The following is an 11408-nucleotide window of genomic DNA, read 5'->3' as shown; positions in this document are numbered from 1 at the left end:
ACACACCACATATACACACACCACACACACATACACACACACATACACACACACCACACACACCACACACACACACACACACACACACACACACACACACTCGATGTGAGGAAGAGTCTAAACCTGTCTTCTGGCCAGCTCCGTGTGAGTTATCTGGGGGAGCCACTCTGTTTCCCAAGCACACTGACTAACAAACTCAGTATGGAGAAGCACGGCTCCTGTTAGCCTGACAGTCTGATCATAAGCATTGTGGCTACCCAGGCCTTGTGAAGCCAGGGTAGGACAGAAGATTCTCCTTGGGGATCTTGTTGCCCAACACAGACTCATCCAGACTGACTGGGGCATCTGGAGAGAGCAATTTTCCCAGGCTGTTTTGTTTGTTGTTTTGTTTTTGTTTGCTCTGTTTGGCTGGAGATCTGGTGTGGAGGGTTGTTCTGAGGCCTCGTACATGCTAGGCAAGGACTGTACCGTTGAGCTGTATCCTCAGCTCTCTTGTGGCAGTTTAAAGAATGGAGTTAAGGTCTGGAGGGATGGCTTTCTGTAAAGGGATGCACATGAGAAACAAGGGGTTTCATGATTCACGTCTACTGTCAGGGAGGTGGGAGAGGATCTCCAAGACACAGTAGCCAGACGGTCCATTCTAGTCTGTGAGCCCCAGGTCCCAGTGAGAGACCCTGTCTCAAAAAAGATGATGCCGGATGGGAAATGACACCGGAAGTTGTCCTCGAGCTCCCTCATGCATGCATACACGCATGCATGCCTGAGCACGTGAGCACACATGTAGCGGAATGAGGCTGGACTTTTAGGATTCTTTTATTTCCATCCTTCTCTGCTTTACTCCCCTCCACACCCACAGGTACAGCATCAGGGCATGGTGGGAAAATCCTGGCTTGCAAAAGCATGTCTTGTATTCCAGGGCTGCTTGCTCTGGGCCCGCTGGTGCAACGGTCTGAGGGAATCCCAGTGCTGCCCCACACTGGCACAAGTACTTTTCTGTGGGTCCTGGCTGGCTGGCAAACCTAACCTAGAGAGGTGCACACTGGGAACAGGGGCTGGGGAAGACTTCAGAACATTCATATAGCCTCCTAGGAAGTGTCAGTAGTTGGTGGGAAGTGGAGATGCTGTCTACCCAGGATTGTAGAAGTCCCAGGTGAGGCTGCTGGTTCAGCAAAAGTGGTGGCTTCTCAGGTCTATTTCCACAGCCCTGTCTTCTGTAGGGTATGGTAACAGCGTTCACTATTGGCTTTGCCAGGGAGTTTGAATCTACTGAGTGTCAGGGTTGACATCTGTTTGATAGAGGCAAGTTTAAACACAGGGGCTTTTCAAGACCGAGGCTGCCATACTGTGTGTCAGGCCTGTCCATGCCTGTCTTGCTCCTCTGTAGCATTAGGAAGGTTCTGGCAAGCGGAATGTGGCCTCCTGTCGAGGTCAACAGCTCCAGACGAGAGAGAGAGAGAGATTTGGCTTCCATCTTGCAACCACCCTGACAGATTGACAAATGCGTGGTATTTTGGCTCAGGGCCACCAGTGTCCACCGCGATTTATTACTGATGTCGCCGGAGCCAGTTGTGACAAATCAACACGTGTAGCTGCTCATCCCGACTGCTGTCACATTGGGTGACCGCCTCTCGTCCCTTTGTTTTCTGGTTGAAGACACCAAACCACACTGTTAGGCTAGAGTCCTGTCCCCTACCCCCACCCTGCCTGGGGTCTGGGGAGCTGACTTCCATACGGTAGATAAGGGTGGGTAGCAGGCTTTTGCACTGTGCTAGTCTTGCTTCGACTATCTGGGTTTCTATTGGACAGGATTTTCGGTACAGCACTGGCCCACGAAACAGGGATCTCCTGTGGCTAAAATCTCCAGTGTAGGCATGGTATCGTATAGTGCTGTCTGAATGTCTGTCTCGTGCATTCCTGGGAATTGAACTTGAGTCCTCATCCATGCGAGGCAGGCCTCCCACAAAGGAGCCTCAGAGCAATTTCTGTTGTTATTATTATTATTTTTTTTTTTTTTGGTTCTTTTTTTCGGAGCTGGGGACTGAACCCAGGGCCTTGAGCTTCCTAGGTAAGCGCTCTACCACTGAGCTAAATCCCCAGCCCCGTTATTATTATTTTTTTAACGTTTGCAAAGCAACAGAGGCAGGAGTTACCAAGGGGAGGATGCAGTGGAGTGATATTTTTTTTATCCCAGAGGAGACATTTCATGACAAGCATACTTTTCTGTCTGCACCACTGGAGGGTGGGGATATTGTGGAGGCTCTGGACTCCCTTTTTACCCCAGCAATGAATTACCAGGGTGAGGTCTACATGTCAGCAGTGACTGAGTCAAAAACCCTGGACTACGTGGAGTGGAGGTGAAGCTTATTACCCTGTCTCTCACACAGTGTAGCCACTGTCACACTCTCTCCCTTCTGTTCCCCTAAATGACAAAAATTACAACACTTACAGGGGGACACCGGAGGAGGACCTATTAAATGCAAGCTACTCCTGGGTGACGTGTTGCCGGCTCATAGATCCCATTGTCCCCTGCCATCTGGGTGGTCCGGTGAGACATGTCTACCCTTCCGTTGCACAAGTGACTCCAGGATCTCCCTGCCTACACACACACACACACACACACACACACACACACACACACACACTCCACCCCACCCTCTACCCCCCACCGCCGCCCGCTCATAGATCTTGTTTTCTCTGCCTTCTGGGTGGATGCAGTAAGGCCTGCCTGCCCCTGTGGCCTTCCCAGCTCCCCTGCAACTGCTCACACCCTGCCTTTCTTCTCTTGTCTCCCCAGGTAAAGATGAGCCTTCCAGCTACATTTGCACAACATGTAAGCAGCCCTTCAACAGCGCCTGGTTCCTGCTGCAACATGCGCAGAACACGCATGGCTTCCGCATCTACCTGGAGCCCGGGCCCGCCAGCACCTCGCTCACGCCCAGGCTCACCATCCCGCCGCCGCTCGGGCCGGAGGCCGTGGCGCAGTCCCCACTCATGAATTTCCTCGGGGACAGCAATCCTTTCAACCTGCTGCGCATGACGGGCCCCATCCTGCGGGACCACCCCGGCTTCGGAGAGGGCCGCCTGCCCGGTACGCCACCGCTCTTCAGCCCACCGCCACGCCATCACTTGGACCCACACCGCCTCAGTGCAGAGGAGATGGGGCTCGTGGCCCAGCACCCCAGTGCCTTCGACCGAGTCATGCGCCTGAACCCCATGGCCATAGACTCTCCCGCCATGGACTTCTCTCGGCGGCTGCGAGAACTGGCCGGTAACAGCTCCACACCGCCGCCCGTGTCCCCAGGCCGTGGCAACCCTATGCACCGGCTGCTGAACCCTTTTCAGCCCAGCCCCAAGTCCCCGTTCCTCAGCACGCCACCGCTGCCACCCATGCCCACGGGCACGCCGCCACCGCAGCCGCCTGCCAAGAGCAAGTCCTGTGAGTTCTGCGGCAAGACCTTCAAATTCCAGAGCAATCTCATCGTGCACCGGCGCAGCCACACGGGCGAGAAGCCCTACAAGTGCCAGCTGTGCGACCACGCGTGCTCGCAGGCGAGCAAGCTCAAGCGCCACATGAAGACGCACATGCACAAGGCGGGCTCGCTGGCTGGCCGCTCAGACGATGGGCTCTCGGCCGCCAGCTCCCCAGAGCCCGGCACCAGCGAGCTGCCAGGTGACCTCAAAGCGGCCGATGGCGACTTCCGCCACCATGAGAGCGACCCATCTCTGGGACCCGAGCCTGAGGACGACGAGGACGAGGAGGAGGAAGAAGAAGAGCTGCTGCTGGAGAATGAAAGCCGACCTGAGTCGAGCTTCAGCATGGACTCGGAGCTGGGCCGTGGCCGCGAGAATGGGGGTGGTGTGCCACCAGGGGTGGCGGGCGCGGGGGCTGCAGCTGCGGCTCTGGCAGATGAGAAGGCGCTGGCATTGGGCAAGGTGATGGAGGACGCAGGGCTGGGCGCACTGCCGCAGTATGGGGAGAAGCGAGGCGCCTTCCTGAAGCGTGCAGGCGACGCGGGTGACACCGGAGCTGGTGGCTGCGGGGATGCAGGTGCACCGGGCGCAGTGAACGGGCGTGGCGGGGCCTTCGCGCCAGGCGCAGAGCCCTTCCCAGCGCTCTTCCCACGCAAGCCCGCACCGCTGCCCAGCCCGGGGCTTGGTGGTCCTGCGCTACACGCGGCCAAGCGCATCAAGGTGGAGAAGGACCTGGAGCTGCCACCCGCCGCCCTCATCCCATCCGAGAACGTGTACTCGCAGTGGCTCGTGGGCTACGCGGCGTCGCGCCACTTCATGAAGGACCCGTTCCTGGGCTTCACGGATGCGCGCCAGTCGCCTTTCGCCACGTCGTCGGAACATTCCTCTGAGAACGGCAGCCTGCGCTTCTCCACGCCACCCGGGGACCTGCTGGACGGCGGGCTGTCGGGGCGCAGTGGCACGGCGAGCGGGGGCAGCACGCCTCACCTGGGTGGCCCGGGTCCTGGGCGGCCGAGCTCCAAGGAGGGCCGCCGCAGCGACACGTGCGAGTACTGCGGCAAGGTCTTCAAAAACTGTAGCAACCTGACGGTGCACCGGAGGAGCCACACCGGCGAGCGGCCTTACAAGTGCGAGCTGTGCAACTACGCGTGCGCGCAGAGCAGCAAGCTTACGCGCCACATGAAGACGCACGGTCAGATCGGCAAGGAGGTGTACCGCTGCGATATCTGCCAGATGCCCTTCAGTGTCTACAGTACCCTGGAGAAACACATGAAAAAGTGGCACGGTGAACACTTGCTGACTAATGATGTCAAAATCGAGCAGGCTGAGAGGAGCTAAGCGTGTACGCGGGGGACGCCGCGTGCGTGCATCTGTACAGCGTGACCATCGCCAACCTTCGCCAACGGGACCCGGTGACCGGACTGGCCTCTGCATCCCCGGGGCTCAGGGAGGCGGCAGTCCAACCTAACCTGTGTCTGCGAAGTCCTATGGAAACCTGAGGGTTGATTAAGGCAGTAAAAAATTAAAAAAAAAATTGTGGAGCCTTTTAACTGTGCAATAATTTCTGTATTTATTGGGTTTTGTAATTTTTTTGGCATGTACGTGCAGGTACCTATTATTATTATTATTTCTGTTTAAATTCCTTTAAAAGATTTTGTTGAGTATCCATCCCTTCATTTTTTTTAAGAACCCAGTAGTAGTCTGAGCAATGACTCGCAAGTGATGTAGAGGGAAGCTATCTTTTAAATTATAATTTTTTTTGTGTGTGTGTGTGGGGGGGGTGCTGCTTTTTTGAAATTTAAGCTAAGCATGTGTAATTTCTTGTCAAGAAGCCAACACTTAAATGACTTTTAAAGTTGTTTGCGTTTTCATCATTTATTTTGTTCTGAAATGAAAAGTGGCATGTGGGATTTTTTTTTTCGGGGGAGGGGGGAGGGGTGGCTTTCAAAAACCATTTTTTTTTTCCGGGAGGTGGATGTACAGCGGATTACAATCTTTAAAATTGTAGCACTTTGTTTTAGCATCGCATTGGAGAGGTAGCACTGATGTCCTCCTGACCCACAGAGGCTTCTCTGTGCGGAATTCAACTTTCATGCTATGGAAGGAAAACTTTGAGGGGGGCGCGGCAAACGAGCCTCTCCCCCACTCGGGACCCCGAGAATCTTTTCCAGGGTGACTCTAGGAATAGCCCCCGAATTCTGCAATTGTGCATTACCAGGAGATACGATACTGTCCTTTTCTGGAGGGAGCTTGGCGTATTCTGGGAAGCCACCTCTGCCCTGTGCTGTAGACTTGGCTGCATAAAATGGGCTGAGGGCACCCACTGGGTAGACAGCAGTGGCCTGTAGTGGCAGGAAGAAGGAGAGTAGCAATGCTCTCTCTCTGGCACCATGGGTTCTCTTTTCAGCCCCCAGCCTACAGATAAATCCCAGGTGTCCATTGCTACGGTGGTAATTGACCATGTCCCAAGCAGACAACTGGCCCTTGTGGTGTACTGGAGAAGTTAGCTGCGGGGTCGCTGATCTCACGCTGATAGGCACTTAGGGCAGGGGAATCTCGCCTGTTCTCTTCCCGGAGGAGTTGGGAAGAGTTCTGCCCAAGGTGCCCCCACGCTGCTTCCATTTCTGTATTGTGTCTTTTCCTCCCTCCGCTTAGTTGGGACATAACTATACATTGGACTTGTTGGGATTTGATGTTTGAATTCTGTTGACCCGCACTTTAAAGCTTTTGTTTGCATTTAAATTAAATGGCTTCTAAACAAGAAATTGCAGCATATTCTTGTCTTTGGCCCAGAGGTGGGTTAAACTGTAAGGGACAGCTGAGATTGAGTGTCAGTGTTGCTAAGCGTGGCATTCACAATACTGGCACTATAAAGAACAAAATTAAATAATTTATTGGACAGTTTCTCTACTGCCATTCAATTTGATGTGCGTGCCTTGAAAACTGATCTTCCTATTTGAGTCTCTTGAGACAAATGCAAAACTCTCTCTCTCTTTTTTTTTGAGATGAAAAGACTTTTTAAAAAGCAAACAAGAGAAGTACATTCTTTAGAAACAAAGCCACATTTACTTTAAATTAAAAAAAAAAAACAATTCCTGGTTGAAGATAGAGGACGGGAAAATGTCATAAGATCCAGTCAAATGAAGAATTAAACCCAGCACAGCCCTGGACATCCATTAGCAGACTTGTTTTCAGACCCCCCCCCCCCTTTTTTGGGACAAAGCTGCTTAGATACGGAGTGGAGGTGACTTACTGCTGAATTAAAAGTCATGTGATACAAGCTGATATCGTTGAATGAAAAAAAACAAACAACAAAAACAATTCAGGAACAATGGCTAATTTTTTTTCTCCTAAATATAAATTTAGTGCACTCTGTCTTAAAAATACGTTTACAGTATTGGATACATACAAGGGTAAAATAAATCGTGTGTATGTGTGTTGGAGCGATCTTTTTATTTTATTTTATTTTCAGCGTTTGCTTAATAGGTTATACAGAAATGCCACAATGGCTGGGTGTATGTTGTTTTCCTTTGGTGACGGGATTTTAGTATACATTATATATATTGAAATTTCTTGATTACTGTCAAAGTGGACCAGTATTTGTAATAATTGAGATTGCCTGGGCATTTTACAAAAATGAGAAGAAAAAAAAGTCCTTTTTCTTTTCCTTGAAACCGTTACAGTAAGTTTTAAATGGTGGGTCTATAAAATCTGTTCTGTCATAGTAACCTGTAAAGTCGGAGTTTTAGTATAAATTTTTTTCTGCCTCGGGTGTTGAATTTTTATTTTGAAAACAAAATGTATAGAAACTTGTATTTGGGGAATTAAAGGGGGATTGCTACAATGTGTAGAAAAAGTATGTAGAGAAAGTGCTTAATATTGTTACTGCTTTGCAGAAGAAGAAAAAAAAATCACACTTCTGGCCTGTACTTATTTTCTCTCTCCCACCTCCCTCTGGAATGGATATATTGGTCGGTTCATATGATGTAGGCTCTCGCTGTATTTTTACTGGAGCTTGTAATTTTTTAACTGTAAGCTTGTCCTTTTAAAGGGATTTAATGTACCTTTTTGTTAGTGAATTTGGAAATAAAAAGAAAAAAAAAACAAAACCCAACAGGCTGCCATAATATATTTTTTTAATTTGGCAGGATAAAATATTACAAAAAAAAAAAACCCACAAAAAACAAAAACAAAATGAAACAAACAAAAAACCCCACCCACATTTGTATGTTAAGTCTTCTTGTACAGGAGCGGGGGAAGAGGTTTGACAACCTTCAGGAGAGAAAGACACAGAAGGAGCTATGCTTGGATTCACAAGTCGTTTCAGTTGTATACAGTCCGTGAGAATTGGCCTACTCAAAAGAGTTGTTGGTTTCGGGCTTTCATTCCAACGCCTGAACTTTGCATCAGGTGAGAGGCCACAGTAGGCTCGATGGCGAGTCCTTACTTGTGTTGCGGCGAGAGCCCTTCCTCCAAGAGGCCATCTCTAAGATGGTAGCACGGGTGAGAGCGAAGTTACCTTCCCGGCTCTGGCTACTGCGGCTACCCCCTCCACCCCCTGACCACCCTCAGGAGCAGAGAGAGAACCCACAGCTGCTTTTGTTCTTGAGAAAACCTGGATGGAGCAGCAAAGCTTCAGGAAGGAGCCTCTGCCACTGAGTCTGGTGCAGGTGGGACGGAGCAGGGCCTTGCACGCAGGTCCTGGTCCCGCGGAGTGTTTGCTCCGTTTCCCTCTCTGTTTCTCTGCTTTTCTCTGCAATTCCATCCGTTTCAGAACCGTGAGGCCTGGGATGAAGGGATTCTGTGCCTTTCCATCTTATGTTCCCTCCGCCCTCCCCAGTCTCTGCCTACGCTCTATCGAATCTTTAATTTTCTCTCTCTCCTCTTTGTCCCCTCTCCCCACGCCCTTTTCCTTCCTTCCTTCCTTTTTTTTTTTTTTTTTTTTTTTTTTTTTTTTTTTTTTTTTTTTGTAAAGCCGAGTAGCTTTAAGATAACAAAGTGGTTGTTTATGGGATGAGGGAATAACAAGAATACACTTCACAAATACCTATGTCAGGAAGCCATTTTTCTTTTAATTTCAGGAAATGTAAGAAACCGTCATTTCAGGTTATGAAAGCATGGTCGTGCACCTTCCCAGGCGGATCCTTACTAAATGCAGAGTCTGTCTCACCAGTTTCCCATTTGACACTTGCCTTTGCACAGTTAAAGGATGGTCTCAGCGTTCTGCACGCCTGCTCTAAGGCTCCCCCGGGGGGGGGGGGTTACCCTACCCTTTGGCTACCCTGCCTCTCTGCTGCCTGGGAGCCTCTGTGTGGTTCTCCTGTGCTCATAAAAGCTAGCCAGTGGGGCTGGGGATTTAGCTCAGTGGTAGAGCACTTACCTAGGAAGCGCAAGGCCCTGGGTTCGGTCCCCAGCTCCGGAAAAAAAAGAACAACAACAACAAAAAAAAGCTAGCCAGTGCTCAAACCAGCTCACCTATCACCAGAATGCCAGGACTAAGCCATCCTAAAGCACAAGGATTGTGTGTCTCTGTCAACTGCAGAGAGAGGAGAATTTTGCTTCTCTTCTCAAAGAGAAAAGTCAACCAACCAATCCGAAGCAGGTGACCCAGCCAAAGGGCTCTAGCGTGGGTGACCTCAGGTCGTTCCGCACTGCCACAACTTTACCCAAAGTTGCTCCCTACTGGAACCTGCCGCTTGCCATTGGAGGGTCACTGGGGGAGGGGGAGGGGAAGAGGAGACTGGATCACCCTAGGCAAAATGTGACCCCCCCCCCCCCAGCAGTGAACGGCCTTCCACCTGACCCTTCCGCCAGAGGTTTTGTCGAAGGCAGGAGAATCTGTGATTTTGGTGCTCTCTGTGTCTGCCCTGCATAGCAAAGGCGCATTGACTTCAGCTGTTTGCTTTTGTACCGGCAAGGCGAAATATTTTATTACCTTTTCTATTACTTACCGTATGAGCTTTCGTTGTTTGCCTAGAGGGGGTCTCTTACAACAAATTTGGATCTATTTATTATTGCTTGGTATTTGTGCTCTGTTTTTTAAAAAATGGGCACTTTTTTTTAATTATGGATAAAATGTTGAGATGACAGAAGGTCATTTCAATATGGCTTAGTAAAATATTTATTGTTCCTTTTCTTCTCTGTACAAGATTTTGGGCCTCTTTCCCCTCCCCCTCCCCCTTAATGTCACAGTGTTGAGTTCAGCGTGTGTCTGCCATTTCATTTGTTCAAAACCAAGTTTGTTCTGGTTTCAAGTTATGAAAATAAATTGGGACATTTAACTTGATCTCCAAACCTTGTCCTTTTCTGTGTCTTTTAAAGGTGGGGAATGGTGCCCCGAATAAACTCTATTCTATACTTTAAAAAAAAAAAAAAAAAGGTGGGAATGGACCGCTCATTTCTAAGAGGGAATTGAAGGTCTTTCTCTATTTCCCTCTGACTCGCACTTTAAGCCCGTGGACAGGAGGAGAGAAAATACTTCCAGGAAGCAGAGAGGTTTGGAAAGGTTCTTAGCCCCGGCTGTACACCATGTTGTGCACACGGTGAGGCCTTGTCTCAAGAACAAACAGCAGAGGGGAAATGGCTATGGAAGGTAGTTTAAGGCAGCCCAGGATAACCCTGATCGTGGTGGGCCTTCCATGCTATGATCCCTACTCAGTCATGGTCAAGCACTCTGTGGGCGGGTTTAGGAGATGCCGATTCCAGATCCTGAGCTCAGTCCAATTCCGGGGCTGGGCCGCGGGAAACCACTTATTTCTGTTTTGCCTTGGTGAAAACAAAATGGCGGCCTCTCTGGTTGTGGTCTCTAAACTCTGCATTCTGGAAGCCGTAGTGAGGTCTCAAGTTTGAGGCCAACCAGGCTTCTAATAATGGGTTCCAGACCGGCTTGGGGTGTATGGCAAGATCACGTATGAGAGTGAGAGAAAGAGAAGAGAAGAAGGGAGGAGAGAAGAAAGTGGGGAGGAGGAGACAAAGAAAAGAGGGGAAGGAAGGAAGGAAGGGAAGAAGGAAGGAAGGAAGGAAGCAAGCAGACACTCAGAACTGGAAACCAGAGTATGGGGCCCTGCCAATTGCTCTGCACTTGGGCAGGTGCTCTTGGCTTTCCAGGTACTGAATGAGGGTTCAGGAGTCGGTGAGCCTCTCAGAGGCACACAGGAGGGTTCCCTTCCCTTTCTTTCTCTCCCCCTCCCTTCCTTTCCCTTCTCTTCCATTGTGCATGGTGTTAACAAGGGGAAAAAAACGGTCTCTGGGGTTCAGCAGTGTCAAGCCTTGCACAGTGAAAGAGCCTCCATCTGGCTTGCACGTAGAGCATCTGAGTGGGTGAAAGGGTTTTGTAGGGTTCTGGGTATGTCTGCAAAGGTGAAGTAACACTTTTATAACTCCATGTAAGCAAGGCCCACCTGAGCTCAATGGGAAGGAGGAAGGGTCCTCCTGTGTTCCTGATCTCAAAGGGGCAAGGGACTTCCATTTGAAATCACCCACCACTCTCTCACTGTGGGTTGAGTGCTGTGCTAGCCCAAGAGTGTTCACTGGGGTCACGCAATGAAGGGAAATACAGGAGTCTCATAGCCGAGGCGCTCTGTGGGTTCTGCCCTTGGAGATTACAGGAGAACAGGGGTGGGGGCAGGGTGAGGGGGTACTTCTCTCCATCTGGTCTTTAGCCCAAACAAGTCAATGCCCTCTCAAGAAGCTGTCACATGATTGAGCAAGAACAGGTTGAACTGCTGCACCTGAAGTTGAGTGGAGCATGCATGACTCGGTGATGGGGACCGGGAGAGTGGGACAGGCCCGAATGCTTTTTAGAGCTCAAGAAACAAGAATTCCCAGGGAAGATGTTTTGTTTGTTTTGTTTTTTGCTTACCCCCACCCCCACAACCTTTCCCTCAGGTGGTTTAGAAACACAGGCTTTGAGCCTTGGTACTTCCTACCCAGAGAAA

At 50.2% G+C, this 11408-nt stretch overlaps 1 protein-coding gene across 6 annotated transcripts in view; it reads left to right on the top strand.

Annotated features, from left to right (window-relative positions):
• Bcl11b (BCL11 transcription factor B) overlaps window positions 1-7585 on the top strand; it is a 93156-nt gene extending 85571 nt beyond the window's left edge. For 4 of the 6 annotated variants that reach the window (XM_063262010.1, XM_039112400.2, XM_039112399.2 and 1 more), the window contains one exon: window positions 2795-7580. In XM_063262010.1, coding sequence (XP_063118080.1) covers window positions 2795-4809 — 2015 coding nt within the window. In that variant the 3' untranslated portion in view covers window positions 4810-7580. Of the gene's footprint in view, window positions 1-2794 lie in introns of all 6 variants that reach the window. The other 2 variants (NM_001277288.1, NM_001277287.1) reach the window with 1 other exon arrangement.
• Window positions 7586-11408: the final 3823 nt, after the last annotated feature.

The sequence above is a fragment of the Rattus norvegicus genome, chromosome 6 (genome assembly GCF_036323735.1).
Source record: "Rattus norvegicus strain BN/NHsdMcwi chromosome 6, GRCr8, whole genome shotgun sequence".
In the NCBI taxonomy this organism is placed as follows: Eukaryota; Metazoa; Chordata; class Mammalia; order Rodentia; family Muridae; genus Rattus; species Rattus norvegicus.
This window is presented reverse-complemented; position numbering and strand designations above follow the sequence as displayed.